Source organism: Dipodomys spectabilis, unplaced genomic scaffold, assembly GCF_019054845.1.
Source record: "Dipodomys spectabilis isolate Male_0828 unplaced genomic scaffold, ASM1905484v1 ptg000157l, whole genome shotgun sequence".
NCBI lineage: Eukaryota > Metazoa > Chordata > Mammalia > Rodentia > Heteromyidae > Dipodomys > Dipodomys spectabilis.
In genome coordinates this window covers 18,695,387-18,721,826 of record NW_024870834.1, presented here as the reverse complement: position 1 = coordinate 18,721,826, position 26,440 = coordinate 18,695,387, and the positions used below count along the sequence as shown (strand labels likewise).

Sequence of the window (26,440 nt, the reverse complement as noted above, 5' to 3'; positions counted from 1 at the left end):
CTGTGTTTTTTTAAACCTTGTTCTTGGCATTTAACCTCTGCCTTCCTATAGGTTTGCCACTGTACGATATGACCAAGGAGCAAAGAACATTCGGAATCAGTTCATGCACCTTACAAACTACAGTGTGAATAAGAAGAGTGGAGACTATGTGAGGTACTAGTTGGGAGTAATACTCAAATATAGGTGTTGGAGAGTTGGAAAGTTAACAGGACTCTGGAACATAATGTCTCTCACTTGAGTTATGAGTGACAGTGTAATAGATACATGGAGCATGTGTGTGTGTGTGTGTGTGTGTGTGTGTGTGTGTGTGTGTGTGTGTGTGTGTGTGTGTGTGTGTGTGTGTGTGTGTGTGTGTGTGTTTATTGGTCCTGGGGCTTGAACTTAGGGCCCTGGCACTGTCCTTGAACTTTTTTGCTTAAGGCTAGTGCTCTGTCACTTAACCCACACCTCTACTTTCAGCTTTTTGGTGGTTAATTGGAGATAAGAGTCTCACAGACTTTCTTGCCTGGGCTAGCTTTGAACCAATAATCTCAGGTTTCAGCCTCCTGAGTAGCTAGGATTACAGGTGAGGGGCCACCAATACCCAGCAACATACAGAACATTTTAAAAGTCAAGATATGAGATTGTTTCAGTACTTGGAACATATATCAGAAGCTTTGAAGATAGCTGTACCTTTTGACATAGTAGTTCCATTTCTAGGAACTTAACCTTAAGAAATGAAGGATAGATACACAAGATCAGCGATGACTTTTTTGCCAGTCCTAGGGCTTCAATGAACTCAGGGCCTGGGCACTGTTCCTGAGCTTCTTTTGCTTAAGGCTAGCACTCTTATCACTTGAGCCACAGAGCCACTTTGGGCTTTTTATGTTTTATGTGGTACTGAGGAATTGAACCTAGAACTTCATTCATGCTAGGCAAATACTTTACCACTAGGCCACATTCTCAGCCCTGAGATAAGACTTAAAATTTTATTTATTTATTTATTTTTATAGTTTTCATTATAAAGATCTTTAGCATCTTTAATGCCTAGGTTTGTGGCGGTATTTTTTGTTTTTTGTTTGTTTGTTTTTTGAGGCTATTGCAAATGAGGTTGTTGGCATGCAGAAAGGCTACTGATTTTTAATAAAGACAAAATTAAGACTTTTTTGGTGTGGTTGGTTGTGGGGTTTGAACTCTGGGCTTGGGCGCTGTCCCTGAGCCTCTTTGTGCTCAAAGCGAGCACTTGCCACAGTACCACTTCTAGTTTTCTGGTGGTTAATTGGAGATAAGAGTTTCATGGACTTTCCTTCCCGGGGCTGGCTTTGAAATGTGATCCTCAGATCTCAGCCTCCTGAGTAGCTAGGATTACAGGTGTGAGCTACCGGTGCCTGGCAGAATTAAGACTTTTTATTTAAACTGTATATCGTTAGATGATAAAATATATTATATGACAACATGTGTAACTGAATTTCTTGCTTGAGTATATCAGATATCTTAAGGTAGTTATTTTTTGCTGACAGAGAAAGAAAAAGAATACTTACTGAAATGCTAACTGTGCTTTACTATAGAGATGTGATTGTTAATGGGAGACATTTTTGTTTCTTCTATTTTATGTATTTTCTAAAACAAATACTTAATATGATCAAGTTTGGAAAAAAAGAAAAAAAGAAATGAGGCCATCTCAGAAATCCAGTGAAAGAGAGTACCTTCCCAGCTGTGTGGAAATATTCTTTTTGCCCTATTTTCTTCATTGCAATAATTTTACAAGAAAGTGGAAAAATAGAAAAGAAACCCAAGCTACTTTCTACTTAGACTAAAAATAGATTCCTAGCAGGTCCAAGGAAAGGAAGAAAATACTCTGGAAATGATAGGATAGTTGCTGACATGGTCTAGATTTCACTAAATGTCCTGTCATATCCTTTACCTTGGAAGATGAGCATCAGTGTAGTTGGTGGATAGGGTGGGATGGTGGTAAGGACTAAGAAGGCAGTGGCAGGGCACAAATGCCAGAGTTCAGGACTCTAGCATTTCTGGCAGCCCCACTTGCTACTATGTTACTATAGCAGTGGGGGGGCTTAGTACTCTCATTGTTATTTGAGTGGTGTCTCAGAGAATACAGAAAAAGCTCCATCATTAGAGAGGACCAAGTTTGCTTCACATGCCAAAGCAAGTCTGTGTGGGATTGGTTCATTAACATTACTGTACTAGATTATCTTATTAATGTGTCTCAATTCAATTCTGGTCTGAAAATGAATCTGAGGTAGTTTAGTGGACTCATCATTCATCTCCAAGATTGTATGTATTATCCACATTGCTGGTAAATTATTGTAACGTTCTTACTTTGTGTACATTCTTTCACATACTTCTACTCTTTCATGATGCATGATTGTTTGGTTAAGGAAGAATTATCTTTCTTCTTCTCTGTCCTTTTCAGTAAGGCAAACTATCTACCTGTTAGTCCTCATTTAAGAAATTTGGAGCTTGGAGCCAGACTCTTATCTCCAATTAACTCCCTCAAAACTGGAAGTGGTGTTGTGGCTAAAAGTGGTAGAGCACTACTAGCCTTAAGCGAAAGAGCTCAGGGACAGTGCCTAGGCTCTGAGTTTAAGCCCCAGGACTGACGGGGGTTTGGATGGCACAAAAGCATGAAAACAGAAAGGACCAAGAAAATGTGATTGGGGGCTGGGAATGTGGCTTAGTGGTATAGTACTTGCCTTGCATGCATAAAGCCTTGGGTTCAATTCTTATTACTACATAAACAGAAAAGGCTGGAAGTGGCTCTGTGGCTCAAGTGGTAGAGTACTAGCCTTGAGCAAAAGAGGCTCAGGGACAGTGCCCAGGCCCTGAGTTCAAGCCCCAGGACTGGTCAAAAAAAAAAAAATCAGAAAATGTGATTGGGTGCAAGTCAGTGAAATACATATTTTCTAAAAAGTTTGAGGGATTAAGATGTCTTTGTGCAGAATCTTGTTTCAACATCCAGGCCTAGTGGCATATGTGACCTCAGTTCATTGATTCATTGCAGTTGTGATGATCCAGATGTGGAAGATTATGGGAACAAATGGAGCATGAGTGCTATGCTTAGATACCTGAAACAAGAAGGCAGAGATACAACTGGTGCGTACCAGGCCTTTGAACTTCTCAATGTCTCTTCTTTGTACAAATTTACTATTGGCTTTTGTCAGGAGTCATCATCTAACTCTGATGATATTGCTGGGGTAGAGTGGAATGGTTGTTCTTGGTGTAACTTTTTCCTGCAGCTTACAAGATTGGAAACAGGCTTTCCATAGCTCCCCAAATTCTGTTTTTTTTCTTTCTAATTTAGAACCTAGTGAGGTCCCTTCTTTAATGTTGAACTGCTAGCTGAATACCATCAAATTTTTATATAATAAATAGCCTATCTCTGTATTGGCTATGAGTTCAGATCCTGATGCTGAGTTAGAGAATGGACGAATAGGCTTAGAATCAGAATGGGCACTGTTGCTCAGCCTTTGTTGCAGAATGGGAAATGGTGTGCAAAAGAAACGTATCTCAGTCCACAGGTGAAAGGGTAGTGGAGAGGAGTGAGAAAGAAAGGAAGACTACCTCTCCATTAAGTCTGCCTTTTGTTATAGGCCACCTGTGTGCATCCCCATGCACCCATGCTGAGGGCTCTTATAGAAAGGCCTTTTGAATGAGCATAAATGCTTCTGTAATTATACTGTTTCTTGAAATCTCCCATTAATCCATGCATTTTTAGTATTTATTAATATTTATTTCTTTATTGCAGCATTGATGGCCCATGTGGAAGACCTCATCATTAAGACTATAATATCTGCTGAACTAGCTATTGCTACAGCCTGTAAAACCTTTGTTCCTTATCGCAGCAGTTGTTTTGGTAAGGAGCTACAAGAAGCTTGACATGTTTTATAAAGAGGGTCTTGTGAGGTTGGAATGGGATTCTGAGGGTAGAGAGGCTTAGGGATTCAACAGAAGTGAGAGGTATAGAAGGTGTTTTCTTTCTTTCTGAACTCAGGTGGTATGCAGATTCTACTATGAGATAGGAGGTTAACTTAGAAGTCCCTTGAGGAGTAACTAGCTTTCTGGGTGGGAAACAGGATTGGAACTGAAGTGTGGGTCTCTCTGTCAGAGTGCAGTCAGAAAAAGTCTGCAGTGGACTGTACAGGAATCCAGCTCTAACTAATGTATTCCAGAGCCCTTTGGCAGCCAGACTGGGAACTGGTCCAGGAAGCTCTGGCTGGTACCAGTATGTACTTTCTCCCATTTTCCGATGACTCCTCCTTTTTGTTTTAGTTGGTTCCTTCCCCCACTCTTCCTCCTCTTCCTCCTCTTTTTCTTCCTCCTCCTCCTCCTCCTCTTATCCTTTTCCTTTTTCCTTCTGTTTTACACAACCTTCTGATTGCAAAGAAAAGGGATAACAGAATTCCTACTTCAGCATTAGGAAACCTGTTACTTACTGGCCCAGTAGCTATGACTGAGGCCCTCGGGGTACCTAGGTATTTGCTTTCTATGTGGGAAGGAGCTTCTTGGTAATTGCCAGCATGGATGTCTATAAGGTCAATAGACTTTCAGCAGGCATTAGGCCTTAGTAGTAAAACACAGTACAGTAGAAAGGAAGATCAAAGCATGGTGTGAAGTAATGCAAGTAGTAAGGATAGGAGGGGCACAGCTTGCTTTAGGAGACAGGATAGCAGGAAAGTAAAGAACATGGGCTCGAATTTCACAGCACTAATTTGAAACCCATTTGCACCCCTCACTAGTTTTGTGATTTCAACAAGCTCCTCTAACCCTGTCTCTCAACTCTCAAGTGGCAGCAGTGATGGTATTTACTCCTAAGAGTACCACAGAGATCAAATGTGACGATGCGTGAAAAGTACTTGGCCACAGATGCGTGAAAAGTACTTGGCACAGTGTATGTCCCTTAAGCTATACTCAATAGAAATTATTTAATTATTTTTATAATTAAACATAATTCTTGACCTCATTAATGAATTATAACAGTCTGTACTTAAGCGGCACTAAAGTAAGGAACTGTCAAGACCCTGAAATAGAAGATATAGATAAATCAGGACCTAAAATTGCACAGGAAAAGGAGAGATTGTATTATCATAAAATGCATATGAAGATGTTCATGTCTTTTTAGATCCTTAAATGGCTTCCTATGCTTAAATGATCTATATATGATAGGACTTTCAAGGCTTCTGTGATCTGACCCCAGCTGACTTTCCTAGGATTCCATTTCCCTACGTAAACTATCTAGTCCAGCTATTCCATGGACTACCTTGGAACATGTGTTTGTGTTTAAGAGAATATCTGAGTTCCGCTACCTAGCTAGAAAATGCTCCTATCTACAGGCAGACTATTCCTTCCTTCCTTTCCTTTTTCCTTTCCTCTCTTTCCCCTTTCCCCTTCCCCCTCCCCTCCTCTCCTCTCCCATCCTTCCCCTCCACTCCCCTCTTCTCCTCTCCTCTCCTTTCCTCTCCCTTGTCCCTTTCCCCTCGGTACTCTCCTCCCCTCCCTTTTCTCTCCACTCCCTTCCCCTCCCTCTCCTTTTTTGCATTGCTGAGGACCATACAGGGCCTGGAATTTGCTGGGCAAATGTTCTTCCACTGAACTAAATCCCAACCCCTCTCATTTCTTTCTTAAGAGTCTGTTCTATGCTTCCTTCTCTTGGGAGCCTTGGTGTGCTTATGTGGCCAGCCCCCATGCTGTTCTATGCTTGTTGTTTCATAGTTTTGTTTTTTCTATTCTATGCTGGTGTTTTATTTACATAAACTTCTCCAGCTTCTTCTTGATTTTTTTTTTTTTTTGGGGGGGGGTCCGGTCGTGAGCCTGAACTCTGGGCCTGGGCACTGTCCCTCAGTTCTTCAGCTCAAGGCTAGCGCACTACCACTTGAGCTACAGCTCCACTTCTGGCTTTTTTTTCTTCGGCCTATGTGGTACTGAGGAATCAAACCCAGGGTCTCATGCATGCAAGGCAAGCGCTCTACCACTGAGCCAGCTTCCCAGCCCCTTCTTGATTTTTAAGAAAAATCTTGTAGTTTTTGGAGGAGGGGAAGTATTGCAGTTTTTTCAGGACCTTGCATTTGCTAGGCAAGCAGTCTGTCACTTGATCCACATCTCTAGACTTCTTTGCTTTATTTTTCAGACAGGGTCTCATACTTTTTGTCCAATTGGCCTCTGACTGCTATTTTTCTCTCTTCACCTCCCAAGTACCTGGGATTACAGGCATTAGCCATCATACTTTTGAATTCTTCATAGTTACCGTGACTCCCTTCTCATCTTGTCCTATTCCTCCTCCTCTATGTGGTGGTTACTTGAGTTTTGAACTTAGAATCCCATTTTTGCTAGGTAAGTGCTCTACCATTTGAGCTACTATCATAGTCCTTTTTACTTTTTAGTGAGATCTTGCATTTTTACCTGGGGCTTCCCTCTAATCAATATCCTCCTACCTCTGCCTAACGCCTAGTTTGGATTACAGAAGCATGCCATGCACCCAGCTTGTTTTTTGGAGATAGGATCTCACTAGCTTTTTGTCTGGGCTGGCCTTAAACTGCATTCCTTCTGTCTGTGCCTCCCATGTAGTTAGGGCTACAAATGCTATCTAATACACTTAGCCCGCATCTCATCCTATTTGTCAAGCCAAACCTGTGAAAAGTTTGTAACGCTTTGTTCTTACTTTCTTTATTCTACACCTGGACTGCCTCACTGTGTTATATTACCTAGTAATGTAATCACTCACATCCTTCAAGTATCATTTCTCTGGTGGCCTTTTTACTAACTCCTCAAGGTTAGACTCTCACTCTTTTAACCCACGTGCTGTTCATAACTCTTCAGAAGTACCCATGTGTCACCAGGCACCCATTTAAATGTCTGTCTCTCTTAACAGACTGGCAACTCCTGAGGAAAGTTGCAGTGTCTCTTTTGTTTTTGTACTCTGGTAAAGAGTAGTGTCTTCTGCTCTTAGAGAAGATGTGGAAATGTCAAATGAATGATTGGTGCTTGCTTTTATTACATTTTTTTGTGTGTGGCCTGAGAGTAGGCTTCCCAGTGCATCTGATTTGGTAAGAACCCAGGACCTCAAAGGTGGGGTTGGGGGCATAGGAATATAACTCCAACCTCAAACTTTATTCTATTAGAATAATAAATAAAAATTTATTTTCTACATGTTTGCCTCTCCTTTGTTGCTAAATTTCTCATAGTACTCCTTATAAAGATCTTTCCTGTTGCCTGCCCTCCCTTCACCCTTCCATTTCGCCTTTCTTTCCTTCCTTCTTTTTCTTTTCTTTCTCTGTCTCTCTCTGTCTCTATGTCTCTCTCTCTCTTGTACACTTTTTTTTTTTTTTTTTTGGTCAGAACTAGTGATTGAAATGACAGCCTCGAGCTTGCTAGGCAGATGATCTAAAAGTCTTTTCTCTGAGTAGTTAATCATGAGAGCTTTTCTGAATGTTTCCTTATCTTGTTTTATTACCTTCTTGCCTTTTGGAAAACTTAGGAACTTCATGGCAACAGAATTTTGTACTTTATTTTTGTGGTTCCGAGGATATAACCCAGGACTTTACCCAGGCTAGACAGGCTATCACTGAGCTATATCCACATACTGTAACAGAACTTTTTGATGTGAAAGAATCACAGTGACTTTCTGTGACTCAGTGAAAATACCCAAGTCCATTTGCTCTACATGCCCTCCTCTCCCCTTCCCTACTTAGGTTCAGATTCAGTAAACTGAGTGCATGTGAGGTTTGTTAAATTGCTGACAGTCTTATTGGCTTTTGTGGTTCTAATTCCACTTCCCGTAAGCCCTAGGATCTTGTGTGTTAAACTCACCTCCCCCATTAGGGTATTTGTATTTGTGGTTATATTTATGTGAATCTTTTGACTCTTAGCCTCTTCTAGGATTTTAATTACAAGGAGTAAGTGTGTATGCGCACGCCCACACAGACACACACACAGACACACACACACACATGCACACACATGATAAATAGGCATTGAGAGTTTCCCAGGAGGTTTTGGCTTAAAGAAATCATTGGTGCTGTTGGAGGGGGAAACAGAGAATGCACAGTTAGTGCTCATTTTACTGTTTTGTTGATGGCCTTCTACTTTTGGGATTGCTACTAGGAGTATTCCATTACTATCTTAGAATTTCTATCTTGTGGCTCTTTCTCATTCTACCACCTATGGTGTCCAACCAGGTACCTTCAATATTCCTTGTTAGCCCCTGGATGCATTTAACTTTCTTCCAGTTCCTGCTATGAATAAGGTGAAAATTAGTCTTATAGCAGTACATTACTGTCAGCAATTTGTGATGGTCATACATATACCTGCATTGCATACTGAGTATTAATACATAGAGTTTTGGACCTTCACAGAATGTGAAACTTAGCCATGTAATGCTATTTTTGTGGAAAGACTTTAGAAAATAATTAGTCCAGAAATGTAGAAATGAAGACTTTGAGAAATTAACCCTTGCTCTAGTTTAAGTGCTAGTCATTGAAAGCACTGGAATGAAAGAGACTTGTCCTGGAGAATGGCTGCTTCAGATGAGTCTTAGACTCTCATCAACTTGATCATAAAACTTCAGTTGCTCAAGTTTTGATAGCTCTCTCAATAAAACAGATTTTTTTTTTTGGGGGGGGGGTCATGGGGCTTGAACTCTGGGCCTGGGCGCTGTCTCTCAGCTCTTTAGCTCAAGGCTAGCATTCTACCACTTGAGCCACAGCATACCTCTATTTTCCTGAGTGGTTTATTGGAGATAAGAGTCTTACAGACTTTCCTTGCTCAGGCTGGCTTTGAACCAGATTCTCAGATCTCAGCCTCCTGAGTAGCTAGGATAACAGGTATGAGCCACTAGCACCCGGCTCAATAAAACAGATTTTTTTTTTTTTTTTTTTTTGTCGGTCATGGGGCTTGAACTCTGGGCTTGGGCACTGTTCCTGGGCTCTTCAGCTTGAGCCTCAGTGCCACTTCTGATTTTCTAGTGGTTGGAGATAAGGGTCTCATGGACTTTCCTGCCCAGGCTGGCTTTGAACCGCAATCCTCAGATCTCAGCCTCCTGAGTAGCTAGGATTACAGGTGTGAGCCACCGGCGCCCGGCACTAAAACAGATTTTTGAAATCTGATTTTTTACTACCTTCCAAGACTGTGGAAAATATGCTGCAATATGAAATGCTATGCTTTGATAGCAATTCTTCAAATATGCTGAGGAAATTATCACTGTAAGATGACTCTGAGGACAGCTTTTTTGGCCACTTGAAAAAAAAATCCCCAAACAACAGGATATTAGTTTTCCTTTCAAGACATTGTTGCTGACTGTGGTTTTAACTTTGTGTTACGTGCTGGGCTTTGACTGTCTTCTGCCTGGGATCATGTTGTCCAGTCATGGGACCACTTAGGAACTGATGAGTCTATCTTTGTTTTGGTCAGAGATCAGCCATAATCTTGTTAAATGAAATCTGGTTTGGCTTTCTATTACTTCTACTCTTTACCATTTCATAGGGAAAGCAGATGTTTTCAAAGGAAAGTAACCATAAATGATTGTGGAAAGAGTAGAAGTATGCAGCATACATTCTCTAATAATATAAGCAGCTTGACCAGCAACAAAGAATAAAAGTCACAATATTCACTTCTGTGGTATAGGGATTTGAACTCAGACCTTCCCACTTGCTAAGCTGGTGCTCTACCACTTGAACCACACCTCTAGTCTGGCTTTTTTGCTGGCTAAATTAAGATGGACTCTCCTCAATTTTTCTGCCTAGACTGACTTTGAAGCATGATTTTCCAGATCTTATCTTCCTGAGTAGCTAGGATTATAGTCCCCAGTTATAGGACCCCCAATCCCCCACCCCCTGAATGTTTACTTTTCAAGATAATCGTCCTATTTTATATTGCTCCTGTTTGGGTGAGAGTGGACATTTACAATAGACGTTCACTGTAGGGATTGTATAGGAAGAACGTATTGTTTGTTAAGCAAACATTGGTTATTTCTTTTAGTCCTTCACAATGTTGTTGGTATTTATTATCAACCATTTACTGTGAAATCATTGCTGTGTGGACACAGAAAAAAGATTCAGAAAGGTTAAGGAAGTTGCTCTAGGTCATCCAGCTAATAAATGGCAAAGCCAAATTTGAGAGCCAGATCTCTCTGGCTCTTTCTCCACCCACATAAAGCCAAGTTGTGGTGAGTCTGCTGCTTTTGGCATGTCTCATATCCTGGATTCTCCTCTGCTCTCCTGTAACCAGATCTCAGGAAAAATGATATCATCCTTGCTAGCAGATCAGGTCTAAAAAAGGCTTCTTTCTGCTCTAGTACCTAGTCCTAGAGACATTTTTCAAATCTACCTTTATATCTGGTAGTCAGATACTACATCGATTTTCATGGATGAGTTAACAAACTGGCTCTGAACTTCCTTTCTTTAGTTCATTTTCCTGTGGGATCTTGGTCTACTTTTTTCCAGAATTATCCTTTTGGACCCCATTATAAAGACTTCTCTCTTAGCTTTTGAACACAAATCTCTAGCTAAGGTGAGAAGAATTTTCCTTATATAAAAGGATTTCAGTGGCAGAGAAATCTGGCCATTCCCAGCACTTTCCTTTCCCTGGGGACTGTAACTTCAGCTGGACCTTCGTTCGGCAGGGAGGAAGAGTTTTTCCAAAATTAGTGGGGCACGTTTAATATTCTCTACTTTTCTATCAAATCTTTTTCCCCCTCTTGAGTTCTAAACCATCTTTAAAAAATCAGATCTTTACTTTCTTTTCTCTTTCTCCCTCTCTCCTCTCTTCTTTCCTTTTCCTTTTTTTCCTCCTTCCCCTTCCCTTTCCATTTCTCTCCATCCTTCCTTTCTTTACTTTTTTGTTTTTTTTTGTTTTTGTTGAGATAGAGTCTCATATGGAGCTAAGACTGATCTGGAACTCTCAACATAGCCTGGGCTGGCCTTGAACTGGAATTTTTCCTGTGTTAGTTTCCTGAGTGTTGGCATTACAGTCCTGTGCCCCCACACCTGGCTCCTTAGTATGTGTTTAATATATAAAATTTTTAATAAACATTTTTCTTCTTTGTGAGTTGTGGCTTTTTTTTTTTTTTTTTTTTTGTCGGTCATGGGGCTTGAACTCTGGGCCTGGGTGCTGTCCCTCAGCTCTTCAGCTCAAGGCGAGCGCTCTACCACTTGAGCTACAACGCCACTTCCGGTTTTCTGGTGGTTTATTGGAGATAGGAGTCTCACGGTCTCTCCTGCCCGGGCTGGCTTTGAACCGAGATCCTCAGATCTCAGCCTCCTGAGTAGCTAGGATTACAGGCGTGAGCCACCAGCGCCCAGCAGTTGTGGCTTTTTTATGAGTATCTCAAGCCATTTGGGTCAAGGTGTTTTGTTTTAATTTTTATTTTTGTGTGTTGGTCCTGGGTCTTGACCTCAGGGCCTGGGAGCTGTCCCTAACTTTTTTCCTCAAGACTTAATACTCTACCACTTGAGCCACAGGCCCACTTGTAGCATTTTGGTGGTTAATTAGAGACAAGAGTCTCACAGGCTTTTTTCTCTGGGCTGGCGATCCTCAGATATTAGCCTCCTGAGTAGTTAGGATTACAGATGTGAGCCACCAGCACCCAGCTTTCAAGGTTATTTTTAAGAGAGAGGCTAAGTTATTTTTGTCTTTCCCAAAAATTGCCTATTTATTTTCCCTTAATTTTCTTTTTTTATTTCTAGTATATCTTGTGTGTGTGTGTTTAAACTATTTCTGAAATAAATTAATTATGCAATAGATTACTTGGTATGTGACAGTGAGACCTGGCCCTTACCCTTTAGGAATAGTGGGAGAGGATATAAAATGATAAATTACAGTACAAGTAGTGATTGTGGTGCTCCTGGAATACACAGCAGTTGCCACCATTGCCTAAAGCAAGCCATTCTACACAAGCAATATGGCAAGTACAGTGTGGTGACAGGATGTGGGAAGAAGTATGTCTAGATGTAGCTCACATGGAATTGGAGTGTAGAACATAAGGTTAGGTAGGTAGATTCAGGCCATATTGTAAAAGACTGACCAGCTGAAATTCATCCAGTAGACAATGTACAGCCACTAGAATGTGGGGAGTGATAGGATTGTTGTTTCTTTAACTTTTATTGTAATGTGACAGCACAACAAAGGGAATACTGTACAACTTTACTATCAATGGCTAATTTGAAATCCTCCAGGGACCACCTTGACATCACTACCTGTCTCTGTGTGGCTATGAGATGTGTGTTTTAGAAAGCACTTGGAATTGTCTTGGAAAATGGACTGCAGTGGGGAGAGGGTAATGCTAGAGAAATGACTGAGGAGATAAGGTCTGATAGTTTACACTTCCCATGTGACCTCAGTTTCCCACTTATGTAAATATCTACTCAGGAGAAATGCAAGCATGTATTCACACAGATATCTTCACACAAATGTTTATAGCAACTTTATTCATAGTGGCCCATAATTGGAAACAACATCCACCAACTGTTATAGATATTATGAAATGTTAATTAGGAGTAAGTGGAAATGTACCACACTTTTGATACAGGTTACATGTACATTGTTATATATGTCAAAATTTGCTCAATGACTACTGAATGAAGCCAGTTGCAAAAAGCTACATACTGTAATCTTTTTTTTGGGGGGGGAGGGGGGGTTCCAGTCATGGGACCTGAACTCTGGGCTTGGGCGCTGTCCCTCAGCTCTTCAGCTCAAGACTAACACTCTACCATTTGAACTGCTTTTTTCTTTTTGCTTATGTGGTGCTGAGGAATCGAACCCAGGGCCTCAGGCATGCAAGGCAAGCGCTCTACCACTGAGCCACCTTCCTAGCCCATACATACTGTAATCTTAACTACTCAGAAGGCTAAGATCTAAGGATTATAGTTTGAAGCGAGCCTGGGCAGGAAAGTCAGTGAGAATTTTTTTTTATCTTTTCTTTTTTGATACTGGGGATCAAACTCAGGATGTTGTACTTGCTAGACAAGCACTTTGCTACTGAGCTACATCCCAGCCCTCAGACTTTTTATCTCCAATCAACCAACAAAAAGCTGGAAGTAGAGCTGTGGCTCAAGTGGTAGAGTGCTTGCCTTGAGCCATAAAGCTCAAGGACAGTGCCCAGGCTCTAAGATTCAAACCCTAGACCAGTACACACACACACACACACACACACACACACACACACACACACACACACACACACACACACACACACACACACACACACACACACACACACACACACACACACACACACACACACACACACACACACACACACACACACACACACACCTCATTGTATTGATTCAATTTATACTTTCTCTGGAAAAGGCACACACACACACACACACACACACACACACACACACCTCATTGTATTGATTCAATTTATACTTTCTCTGGAAAAGGCACTAGTATGCAAAAATTAATGGTTGCTGGGGGATTGGCTGTGGCAGAACATGTTGCACATTTCTGATTTTATCTTTATCATGAGGTAGTCTGTAATGGTATACATTTGTCAGAATTCATCAGATTATTTGCTTTAAACGGATGAATTTTAAGTTATACCTCAGTAAACCTTATCTTATAAAAAGATGAATAGGTAACTCTCAAAAATATGCTAAAGAAGCCAGATTGTATAGTATATGATTCTCATTCATGTGAAATTCTACAATAGGTGAAACACATGATAGATGGTAGAAGAAATTGTGGTTATCAGATATGGGAGTAAAGGACAAGGAATTTATCAGGAAGAAGCATGGGGGATCTTTTTGGACTGATGGAAATATTCTGTAAGAATTGAAGAGAGGCAGGCAGGGCAACAATCTGGCAATATATTAGATTTGGGAGGAGGTAAAGTATTGCTAGTTTTGGAACCTGGTGGATAGGGTTGCCATTTTCAAAGGTAAAACTAGTAAAAAGCCAAACAGTTTTGGGAACAACACCAGGTGCTGTCTTGGTGAGTGTCAGATTTCTATTGGATATCCTAGTGAAGAGTCTGTAATGTGACTAAAATTATAGATTTAGTGTCCAGGAACCACAACTAAAGGTATAGATTTGAATGCTGCCATCATAATATTAATTATAGCTACGAGAATACATGAGATCATATGAGAAAGAAAGAGACTTGAAGATTCCAAAGATAAGAGCAGTGTCTTAGAACCCAAGGGAGAAGAAAGTTCCAATGAGTAAGGGGTGACTCATAATTTTAGATCCTTGGGCTTTAGTAAGGCCATTGAAAAAAACCAGTCTATTATTAGAGAGTGGAAGCAGAGCAAATCCTTAGGGGTTTGGTAGTGAATAACTCTAATGCAACAAGTGTAGATTGCCATTTCAAGAATCTATATTAAAAGAAAGAAGGAGATAAGGGTATGACTGCAAATAGACTGAAACAGCTTCTAGCCACTAGAGTATTTTTCAAGTTTGTTTTGGTTTGGCTAAGGGCAAAAGGAAATTTTTCTTACCGAGGAAAACTGACCTGGGGAAGTGTTACTTAATAAGATAGTAGCAGTGATTCTCCAAAACTGCTTGCTCTCCTGTCATGATGAAGATAACACAAGAACAAAAAGATGTGCTCTCACCCCAGAAGAAGCCTGGCTTGCTTGCCCCATTAATGACAGGCGCATTAGTAAACTTCCTCCTGGATACTGAGTTTTTGAAGATTTAAGCACAGCTACTAAAACACACAACATAAAAAGGGAGGAGTTTCATATTCTCACTATAACCTTTTTTATGTTTTAAACTCTTTTTTCATTTTTGGAAAATTGCAAATAAAAGTTTCAGTTCAGAATGAGTTCAGTATTAATGCACTAAAGCATAGACCATGTAATACCTCTTTCTGTGTGTGCTGGTATTAAGCCTGGAGCTCAGAGCCTTGAGCTGTTGCTTAGCTTTCTTTGCTCAAGGCTGGTGTTTTGCCACTTGAACCATACCTCATTTTCTGGCTTTTTGCTAGCTAATTAGACATAAAAGTGTCATGAACTCTTCTGTCCAGGCTGGCTTTGAACTGGGATTGTTAGATCTCAGTCTTCTGAGTAAGCTAGAATTACAGAAGTGAGCCACCAGTGCCTGGCTATACCTTTTAAAATCTTTAACATTCACAGAGCAGTTGTAAAGACACTTGTCAGGGACTCAAATTAATGCCTTAAATTGAGTCAGTTATTTCAATTTAGAATCTGATATATAAACTGTCTTTCCACACCATTCTCCTCCCCTAAGTCAGCCTTGTAGGTGAGCTGCTGGACCTTGCAGATCATAAGTTAAAGCGTGGTACAGATATAGCTACATTGTGGGATTTAATTTTTTGTTTTGTTTTCAAGTTTGTCTCATTTGCCGTAGATACTGTTCCGCACTAAGAGGCGTATTACCTGAGTGAAAATTAATTTACTATTGTGAAGGGTTTTTTTCTTTCTTTCAGATATTTGTTTCCCTTAGAATACTGGCGCTTAGCCTGCCAGCCAAGATTTCTTGGAATTTGCCTCCGATTCAGGGAAATGATCAAGTAAATGGTACTTACATAATGCTTAATGTGAAGTGTTTAGATAGTGGATTTCACTGGTTATTTATCTGATTCAAATTGTCCTTGATTTATTTTTGAGTTCACAAACCTGATGAACACTCGCATCAATTATATATTCACCCCATTCTTTATATTGTAATAGTACTATGCTGTCAGGAAACAATAGAATCCTGTGCTTTAGCCTTTTTTGGGGGGTTCTAGTCTTGGTCTTTGAACTCATGCCTTGGCACTATCTCTTAGGTTTTTTGCTCAAGGCTGGATAGTGCTCTACCATTTGAGCCACAGTTCCACTTTAGATAGTGATCCTCTGATCTCAGCCTTGAGTAAGGCTACAGGTGTGAGCCACCTGCACCCAGCTGTGCTTCAGCTTTTAAAATATTGAATATAATTTTTGAAATAGACATTGCATCCTCTCTTGTTTGTGTAATATCAACAAGGACTTGTACATTGTACAACTAGATTTTTCTTTCATTTAAAAAAAAAAAAGCCAGGTGCTGGTGGTTCATGCCTGTAATCCTAGCTACTCAGGAGGCTGAGATCTGAAGATCGCGGTTCAAAGCCAGCCCAGGCCGGAAAGGCTGTGAGACTCTTATTTCCAATAAACCGCTCAGAAAACCGGAAGTGGCGCTGTGGCTCAAGTGGTAGAGCGTTTGCCTTGAGCTGAAGAGCTGAGGGACAGTGTCCAGGCCCAGAGTTCAAGCCCCACGACCGACAAAAAAAAACAAAACAACAGAACAACAACAACCAGGGTCTCTTTATAGTCCAACTCTCATGATCCTTCTGTCTCAGCCTCCTCAAAGCTGGGATTACATGTGCATGCCACCATTCTTGGTTAGAGTTTACATTTTAAATGCCTAAGTAATATTTTATAAAAGACTTTTCTCAGGTTCAAGGCATATATTCTGTGGTTTCACTAAAGATATTCTGAAGGAGCCACATGCTGGTGGCTCATGCCTGTAATCCTAACCACTCAGGAGGCTGAGATCTGAGGATCATGGTTCAAAGCTAGCCCAGGCAGAAAAGTCCGTGAGACTCTTTATCTCTAATTAAAAACCAGAAAACCAGAAGTGGTACTGTGGCTCAAGTGGTAGAGCGCTCACCTTGAGCTAAAGAGCACCCAAGCCCAGAGTTCAAGCCCCATGACTGACAAAAAAAAAAAAAAAAAAAGATATTCTGAAGATTGCATTGTATATAAAAGTTGTGAATTTATTACCCAAAAAAAGACAGTTGAAGGAGCTGATTCTTTTTTTTCTTTCCTTTTCTTTTTTTTGGCCAGTCCTAGGGCTTGAACTCAGGGCCTGGGCGTTGTTCCTGAGCCTCTTGCTCAAGGTTACCACTCTATCACTTAAGCCACAGCACCACATCTGGCTTTGTCTATGTATGTGATACTGAGGAATTGAGCCCAGGGCTTCATGCATACTAGGCAAGCACTGTACCACTAAGCCACATTCCTGGCCGCTATTCTTCACATTTTAAAATATGAATAATATTTAAATTTTATATAATTACATGAAATGAATGCCATCTCATACTCTCATAATTTTTCTCATAATTAGTTTTGCAAATTGAATGGAATCTTGTATAATTATTAGGGACACAAATACATTCATGGAAACTTTTATACTGTATATAATCCAGTACTCAAGAGAAAGACATTGGAGGATCATTAGTGCTGTGGAAGCTTGGCCTACAGAAATGACACCCTGTCCCTCCCCTTTAAAAATAAACAATAAAGCTGGGTGCTGGTGGCTCATTTTTGTAATCCTACTCTGGAGGCTGAGATCTAAGGATTACAGTTTGAAGCCAGCCAAGGAAGGAAGGTCCAGGAGACTATCTTCAATTAACCACCAGAAAACAAGAAGTGGTGCTGTGGCTCAAAGTGGTAGAGCCCTAGCCTTGAGGGAAAGAGCTCAGGGACAGTGCTTGGGCCTTGAGTTCAAGCCACAACCAATATAAATAAATACATAAATAGGAACATACATGTTTCTTTGACTTAAATAAGATAAGTTTAAGGAAAACCAAATATGGACAATTGACAAATATAATTAATAGTGTGTATAAGACAAAGCAAAGGATGCTAAGGAAATCACATTGTACAGTCAGGTGACCACTAGGTTTAGATTACCATTCTAGGACTCTTGGTATTCTAAATAGGACTCCTTATGTTCTAAATATGGCCATTGGGGCTATTATTTTACAACCACAAATCTGCATATTTTTGAGAGGCTTAAGAAATGAAAACAAATTTATCTTGAACCAGTAATATTTGTTTCAGAAATCAGAAATCCTGCTTCTGTTTTGAGCATATAAGCTCTGTTCAGACAGTAAGAAAGCTAGCGTTTTGTTTTGTTTTCCCCCTTGGAGAAAACGTGAAGGCAGTTTATTTGATGACACAGGGTGAGATGTTGGGAATGAGTGGACTCCTGAAGTTCTGGTGCTTGATGTATATACATACTAAAGACTGTGCATATTATGATTGCAGTCAAGTGGACCTCTACTAATAATACGAAGGGCTTAAAAAGTTTAACATCTCATCCCTGAACGTGTTAAGTAAAAGCAGACCTTGAACAAGGAGTTGCTCATGAGTGTTGCTTTGCTCCTTACCATAGTTGGGGACGTAGAGGAAGAAAATCAGAGAAGAATCCAGAAGCCAGAGAAATTTGATCTTTGGCTTGCTACTTCCTTAAATGATTCTAATGGTTCAAGACGACTTGTCATCTGCTACCACTGGCTTCTCTTTTCTTCTGATTTCTTGTCTATAGGCCACATGTTTGACTTTCTGTCTTCAAAGGGAAATTGAAACCATGGGAGAAGGGAAAGAATAAATATATTTTACCCTTTAATGTCTTCTGACCTTGGTTGAAAAAGCAGGATCTTAAGATTAAGAAAATGCAATGGAAACCCTAGATCTGAGCTAGGAATTCTGTGGAAACCTGGAATGAATTCCCTTCTCCTGAATGATGGTCTGGGTACCAACTATTTTAAACTTCTTATCTGGAGTTCCTTAAATGGGGCAGGTAGGTGAGATTACCAAAGCAGAAGTCAGCTTTACTGAGAAGCCCCCTACTTCCCTGTATACCTCTTTCCTTCTGGAATGAGCTAAAGCAGATATCAGGGGGCTGGAAGGGGGACCATTGCCTAGTCCACACTTTCTCTTCAGATTTCAGATCTTAAGCTCCTCAGTTTCACTCTCCCAGTATCAGGGTTTTTCTCTAGTTAGGCCTCTAACCCTGTATTAGCATTATTAGCATCCATGTATTAGCATTATTAGCATCCCAACAATGTTCCCTTTTTTAAAAAAAGTTTTAATTTGAGTTCTTCCAATTAGCCCTATCCTGCTACTACCTCTGTCCTCAACCTCTTCCCTATTAGGAATTTCATTAAATAAGAGGTATGAGGTGGCTCTTAACCAGATGACATTCCATTTAAGTCTTGGAAGGACCTAACATATCCTCTGCTAACCTCCCTGCTGGCCCTGATGAGAGGAGGAAGAGGGGGTGGATAGAAAGCCACAGATTGCAGAAAAACTAGGCGTGGTCTTGAAGTGGACTTCATCCTTAGGGACGGTGAGATGAGTAGGTGGGCAACAGTCATCAGAGAGTAATGATCATAAGATCTTCTCATAGCATGCAAGCACGGGGAGGTCCTAGAACAAGACCTCCATACAGACATTCTTGTAATGAAGAGCTTATTTTATAAGCTGTTTAGTGGCATCCCTGGCCCATCTCAGTTAAGACAACCAAAAATATCTCCAGAAATTGCCAAATGCCTCCTAAGATAAAAATCACTTACAGTTGAGAGGCACAGCTCTAAAGATGTTTCTCTTAAGTGATTTCATTCATGTTTAGCTTGACCCGTGGATGACTCAGGCCCCCTTATAGAATATATTCAAAAGAGCTGCTCACAATCTTTATTCAGTGTGTTGCTTGTGCTTGCAGGAGTTCAAGTTTCTCTGGTGGACATGAGCTATGCTTCTTTTCTTGCTCAGTAGAAGAGGGGCAGTGTGGAGACATGACTAGGGTGTGTTGGCATTGGAGAAAGGAGAGGTAAAAGCAGCAGGCATACCTTAGTTGTCTTCCCCAAGTTCTATTTCTGTTCCCTAGTCCTAGAACCAGACACAAATAAGACTCAGGGAGTTTTGTCTGAAGACCATGTCCCACTCTCACCTGGCTAGACAGTGCTTTAGATAGAAGGGAGAGCAATGTAGGAGAGCAGGGTCTTTAGGCATTTTCAGTTTTCTCAGGTGTTTTTTTGTTTGTTTGTTTTTGTTTTTTGTTCTGGCCCTTTCTTTAAGGGTAATTAGACAGAATAAGACAGAAGAGTTCCTGCCTGCTCTAAGACAAGAAATCTGGCATCATTAGCTCTGGTATAGGAAGCCTGTTTTATGGTAGTGGGGTCAGTATTGTAGGAACTGATAGCCATTTTGCTGATTCTACCATCTATCCAGTCTGTCCCCACCTACAGTGGCTGAGGTTCTACCATGTTTCCGGTTCCAATGTACTTCCTGCAGTTTTTAGGGTTGAAGACTGGTCATCAGTTTACTCTGTTACCAATTTACTCTGTTTCATCAATCTAGGTGCTCTAAAAGCAGCCTACCTTGCCGCCCTAAGGAGTGCACTAGACTGGAGATCTAAAGGGGTAACAGGATAGGGGGACTCCAGACCTCCAGCCTCATCCTAATACCTATTCTTTGAACACAGTCTTCTCTTTGGTGGTCTCTTGCCTTGAGCTACCTTCTCTTACATGTATGCTCCATCACTTTAACAATAAAGTGATAGGAACATGTTTGAGAGTCATAATTTATATTGAAAAATTGTTAAGACTTTTAAATACATTTTTCAAATAAAAAAATGTAAGCAAAAAAAAAAAAAGAAGGGGCTAGGAAGGTGGCTCAGTGGTAGAGCGCTTGCCTTGCATGCCTGAGGCCCTGGGTTCGATTCCTCAGCACCACATAAGCAAAAAGAAAAAAGCCGGAAGTGGCACTGTGGCTCAAGTGGTAGAGCGCTAGCCTTGAGCTGAAGAGCTGAGGGACAGCACCCAGGCCCAGAGTTCAGGCCCCATAACCGGACCCAAAAAAAGAAAAGAAAAGAAAAGAAAATGCAACAGAAGGTTCCTAGGGAGATGTCTTCTATAGATTTTTCTGTTTTCAGAGTGTGGCAGGGAGTAGTGTAGGAGAGCATCCAGAGCCAGCCTGAAACAGCACTATTAAGATGTTGTTGCTTCATTCCTGGACAGCTTTTTTTCCTTAACCTGTAAGAGCAGCACAATTATATTTTCTGTTCTAAAGTCAGCTTACTATCTTTGCAGAACTCAGAATACCACTAGAGCAGATGATAAAAGTAAATTTTATAGTGGCTAATTTTTTTGGCGGGGTGGGGAGAGGAGGGTCAATTGTAGGGCTTGAACTCTGGGCCTAGTTGCTGTCCCTGAGCTCTTCAGCTAAGGCTAGTGCTCTACCACTTGTGCCACAGCACCACTGCCGGTTTTCTGGTGGTTAATTGGAGGTAAGAATCTCATGGATTTTCCTGCCTGGGCTAGCTTTGAACCTTGATCCTCAGATCTCAGCCTCCTGAGTAGGGTTACAGGTGTGAGGCACCAGTGTCCAACATAGTGGCTAATTTTTGGTGGCAGTGTTGAATTCAGAGCTTCATAATTGGTAGTACTTTTACCACTTGATCCAGCTTCTCCTCCCCCACTGTTTTGTTTTGCTTTTTGTATTTTTTTTTTTTTTGCTTTTAGTTATTTTCTACATTAGGTCTTGCTTTTTTGTCTAGGACTAGCTTTAGACCTTGAACCTCATACCTATGCCCTCCTGTCTAGATGGGATTGCAGGTATATATCTACTACCATCCCCACCTTGTTTGTTATGGTGGGGTCTCATTAATTTTTTTTCCTGCATTGATCTCAAACTGCTATCTTCCTGTCCTCCACCTCCCACATAGCTAGTATTATAGGCATGTAGTCCCACACCTGGTTATAGTGTTATTTTTAAAACTATCCTTGAGCTTGATAACCTCTTTTGAGCTTGAAAGATTCTCTGTTTCTAGGATCACTTCTTATAGTCAGTGAGTTTCTGGGCCTCTTGCAGCAGTTGATTGGCTTGGATTTTTAAGATTTTTATGCAGGGATGACATGAAAAATGATGTTTTATATATTGTGTTGTGTTTCTAGAACTGTATGGCTTCGACGTGCTCATAGATTCTACTCTGAAGCCATGGTTGTTAGAAGTGAATCTCTCTCCTTCTTTGGCCTGGTAAGTCAGCTCTATCAACTAGAAAAGGACAACTCTGCAAAGGCACTAAAAAACTTTTCTGGGGTGGGACTGGTGGTGGGGAGTCATTTCCATTGACACTAGAAGACTTTTTTCTAGTTATTAGAGATGACTGCAATTTTATTCGTTTGTTTTTTTTGTTGGTTGTGGGGCCTGAACTCTGGGCCTGGGCCTAGTTCACCTCTTCAGCTCAAGGCTAGCACTCTACTACTTGAGCCATAGCGCTACTTCCGGCTTTTTCTGCTTATGTGGTGCTGAGGAATTGAACCCAGGGCCTCATGCATGCAAGGCAAGCACTCTACAACTGAGCCACCTTCGCAGCCCCATGACTGCAATTTTGAAATTGAGATGGTTTATGGTGTCATGTCAAAGCACATATAGCAACTAGGGATCATTGTCTTTCTAGCCAATTAATTTGCAATATATGTTTACTGTTTATATGGCTTCCTGGATGATTCTTGCACTCACTTTTGAACCCTACATTTTTTAAACATTTTTTTTCATTTTGTAGGTGTTCTGTTAAGACTAAAGAAATACAAAAGGTTTCTTTAAATACTGAAAATTTATACAGATCCATTTCACATGTGCGCGCGCGCGCGCACACACACACACACACACAGAGTAAAGGTAGAATGCTGGACCCCAAGAAGTGTACTTTTCACCCCATTCCATGTCTTGGTATTCATCAAAGATTAAATCTAAAAAACTTTATCTTAAAAAAAGTTTTTAGACCTATCTGTTGTTTACAGGAAGGAAATAAACCTATTTTTTAATCCCAGAGAAGATTCTGATTACATCTGTAGCTCTAGGAATTTCTATTAGCTATATGCTACTCTAAACAGAAAATACTAGAGATTTATGCCAAAGACCACCCAGCTTCTGAGTTTCTAAGGTTAAGAGAGGGTTGCAAAATGCCAAGGAATCAAATAGAAGTTTGACTTTTGGAGCAGGAATTTGGCTTAACCTCAGTAGTAAGGTGGAGAGCCTAGATACTACAGATGCTTATGTTTCTGTCAGCCTCTTGCATATTGCTCAGTGAAGTGTATTAGACAGTGTTAGAGATCCCCCGAGTGATGCATTGTGGGCCCAGCAGCCAGAATAGTCTTAACACCAAAGCCAGCATGGCAGTTATTGCCACAGAGATCTTTTGCTTTTCCATGTTGCTTCGGTGTCATGGTCCTGCTGCTTCATCTAGAGAGATTGTGTATATCTTTCTGCTATTTACAAACCTGCCAGTCTAGGAATATTTATTTAGAACAGAAAATAAAGACAAAAAAAATACAAATGGGGCTAGAGTTTCTTGTCTTGCATGTGAATGTGATTCTACCATTGCAGTAGTGAAACATAATTAGGATGATGGACACACTCATAACAAAGCATACTAAAAGTCTGAACCTCTAAAACCCACAGTGATAATGAAGCAATCTTCTTGACTTGTACAAAATTCGTATAATACAAAGATTACACATCAGAGAATCAAGGCATTAGTACTGGGCCAACCTTAGGAAAGATAAGTTTAACACTAGACTTTTATTTCTTGCTTTCTCTCTAGATTTCTTTTTTATTTTTCCATGGATTTGCTGTGCTTTTCAATGACATTTGGGAACTTTGTTATATTGAGCCTATTAGGCAGTTATTCTGTTAACCTACAGAACTATCAGTTGCTTTCTTTCTCTGTTCTATTAGTGATGCACCTCTGGACCTAAAGATTAAAGCCAGTATGATTTCAGATATGTTCACTGTTGTAGGTAAGTAGTGTTTTCTGAGCCTGACTCACATAAAACTTAACCAGAGCATCCATTTTTGCTAGGTTCCATAGGTGTTGCCAACTGGCAGTTCCTAAGCCATGCTAAATGCTTTGTACTAAAAAATTATATTTTCAGGGAAGTGTTTATGTTTCTACTCCCTCTGGCTCCATCCTGTCCTGAGGCTGAACCACAACTAAGGCTGAGACCTGGGGCATGGGAATTATGAGCTGAGGAAGAGAATTAAGTGAAGATCTGTAGAAAGTGTATTTTTCTCTGAACTGGAAAAGTGAAACCCACTGAGGAAGCTTTGTTACAAAGGAAACTGACTGTATTTCTGCTAGCCAGTCTCTACTGGTCTCAACATGATCCCTTCTGTAGTAGTTATAGCCAGAGCAGCCCTAGGAAGAAATCCCATTTTAAGTAGATAAGCCGAACTTTGAAACGTCAGATGGGTATGATGTGGATTTATTGTTGTTTTTTAGTTCCCTAAAAAGACATAATAAAATATACTTGACATGATCTGGTACTTGATGTACCAGCAAGTGCTGTAAAAACTTAGCACATCTCTTTTTCTTAGATGAGAACCTGTTTCTTTAGGAAGGAAGTAAAATTATCTGAAGCCCAATTCTGAAGCCATAGATAATCTAAAAAACCCATTTTGGAAATTGCTAATAGACTACATTTGACAATTCTACAAGTATACCATATAATAGGACAACTGCCTTTCAGATTCTCTGAGTAGAGACAATATTTTTTTGTCATGTATTTTTATTGTTATTATAAAGGTGATGTGTAGAGAGGGGTTACCGTTACATAACTCATTTCTTTTTGGACAGTGTCACCCCTTCCCTTGCTGTCTTCCAGCTTTTCCCTCCCTTCCCCACTCACAAGTTGTTTTCAATGTAATACAACATTGGTTTTAATTAGTATGCAAAAGTCATTGTAAAATAACTTTATCTTTCAACAATTACATGTCTCAACGTGCTTATTTGCACATTTATTTGGGATTCATTAAAAAAAAAGCCTATACCTCTTTCTCAGTCAGAATTACATTTCAGCTGCCCAACCAGCATTATCTTCTTGAGGATGGCTGTCTGTAATATTTATGACTGAATTTCTGTAATATTATGCTGTGAAACTGAGTTTTGTACATCTAAAGGTGCAGCCAAACCTGTTAATTTCTAGAAAATGACAGGTTTTAACGTTGCCCATTCCCTATTCAGGATTTGTATGCCAAGATCCTGCCCAGCGGGCAACAACCCGGCCAATTTATCCCACCTTTGAGTCTTCCAGGCGAAATCCATTCCAGAAACCTCAGGTAAGCAAAGGCAGCAGGAGGGAGACGAAAAGAGGCTTTCTGGGAAGTGGTAGCAGATGCAGATGAGGAAGCTGAAGCATTATGGATGTGAGGTCACTTGGGGCAGGAGAATTTAGAGATCAGTCTAGATCATGGCAGTTATGTTCAGCTGCAGCTAATAGTGTATGCCTTCAGTGCTTTCCAACAAACTTACCTTCTGCGTTTGTTTTGTCTTTTCTGCCAGCTTCTTTTTTCTCCTACTTTACCTTTTTCCTTTCTCTTTTTAAAAATCATATCCCTTCCCCTCAGATTGACAAGCTCATAAACAAAGCACAGACAGGGTGCCTATTAATTCTTAATCGTTACTACATTCTTTCCAATCTTCAGACTGGTTTTATAAAGATGCTCCATTGAAATAGCAGCTTTTCTACAAGTAGTTCTCTTCAAAAGACCCTCCAGTAGTCATGAGTTATTGGTTGAAGTTGCATGAAATATGTGCCCAAAGAAACTTGTGGGTCTTAGAAGCATCTTTTGATCAAGCATTGTTCTGGTTTTTGTGTACTCTTCATTCTCTTCTATTTAAACAGCTAGTCCTTCTATTTATTCTATCATCTCTTCAGTCCCTGAATATGTTAGTATTGCTTATTTCCACTTTTGTTTCTTTGCCTTTAAGATTTCTTCTTATTTAAAAGATCTACCTACTCTCTGCCCATTTGGTTTGATTACCTTGCCTACTCAGAAATTTTAGAGACTTTTTCTTACTAATTCCTCTCACTCTTTAGTGTTCTTTACTTTTACCTCAAGGTTGTCCACTTGATGTGCATGCTATTTTGCATTCATGTTACTTGTATTTTGTCTAATACTCTTCTGCTAGTCTATAAGCTCTTTGAAGGCAGAAATAATGTCTTCTCCTTTTCTCTCTTCTTTCCCTTTTGCCTCTTCTTCTTTTGATCCCTCTCTCACCTCCACTTCAACTCTTCTTTTTTTCAATATTCTCCACTTTTTCCTCCTTTTTTCTGCCATTCCTTTTCCTGCTCCTCTTTCTTCCTTGTTAGTCTTATTTGGAGTAGTACTATTTCTGTTTGCAAAGCTCATATATTATTATTTAGATAACTTTTCATTAGAACGGGGTTTTCAAACGAGGATGCCTATAAGGCAGGTGATGGAAATGAGGTAAATAGGGGCAGGTCTCATACAGCCAGGGTGAAAAGACAGGTTAATTAGAAAGTGCAGGCCTTCTGGCAAAGGGGCAGCAGTTTAGTAAATGTGCTCTAGCTGATCACTGCTGTACATGAGTGTGAACAAAGGGTATGGAAAGATCTTCCCATTGTCAAGAGAAATCAGAAATACTACCTTTATATATTAGCAACTAGTTAATTTAAAAAAAACAACCTTTGCAGTCCAATTATAACATGTCTCTTAGGTGGATTCAGTCCATGGGCCACCTATCTGTGATCCCTTTCCCCGGAACGATTAACTAAGGAGTGTGGCGATGTGGAACAGAGTGTACTGTATTGTAAGTGGTATTATCTTGCAGGAGAAATAAAATGAGGCACCAGAGTTTTACCTAATCACTGTTTCATCACAGATCAAAGGGTTTTCTTTTAATTTTTAATAATGTAGAGAATTAACCT

The 26,440-nt window shown here is 40.3% G+C and overlaps 1 protein-coding gene and 1 long non-coding RNA gene across 4 annotated transcripts in view; one reads left to right on the top strand and one right to left on the bottom strand.

The window, feature by feature from the left end:
- Positions 1–26,440, top strand: part of Ttll5 (tubulin tyrosine ligase like 5) — a 246,977-nt gene that overhangs the window by 51,279 nt on the left and 169,258 nt on the right. For all 3 annotated transcript variants that reach the window (XM_042692822.1, XM_042692821.1, XM_042692820.1), the window contains exons 10-15: positions 52–153; positions 3,002–3,093; positions 3,746–3,853; positions 21,662–21,743; positions 23,448–23,509; positions 24,733–24,827. In XM_042692822.1, the coding sequence (XP_042548756.1) occupies positions 52–153; positions 3,002–3,093; positions 3,746–3,853; positions 21,662–21,743; positions 23,448–23,509; positions 24,733–24,827 (541 nt within the window). The remainder of the gene's footprint in view (positions 1–51; positions 154–3,001; positions 3,094–3,745; positions 3,854–21,661; positions 21,744–23,447; positions 23,510–24,732; positions 24,828–26,440) is intronic.
- LOC122118858 lies at positions 1,683–20,136 on the bottom strand. The gene is made up of 3 exons (XR_006149444.1): positions 20,049–20,136; positions 18,640–18,642; positions 1,683–1,693 (listed from the first exon to the last, which is right to left on the bottom strand). It is a non-coding gene; the product is annotated as an uncharacterized LOC122118858 (long non-coding RNA).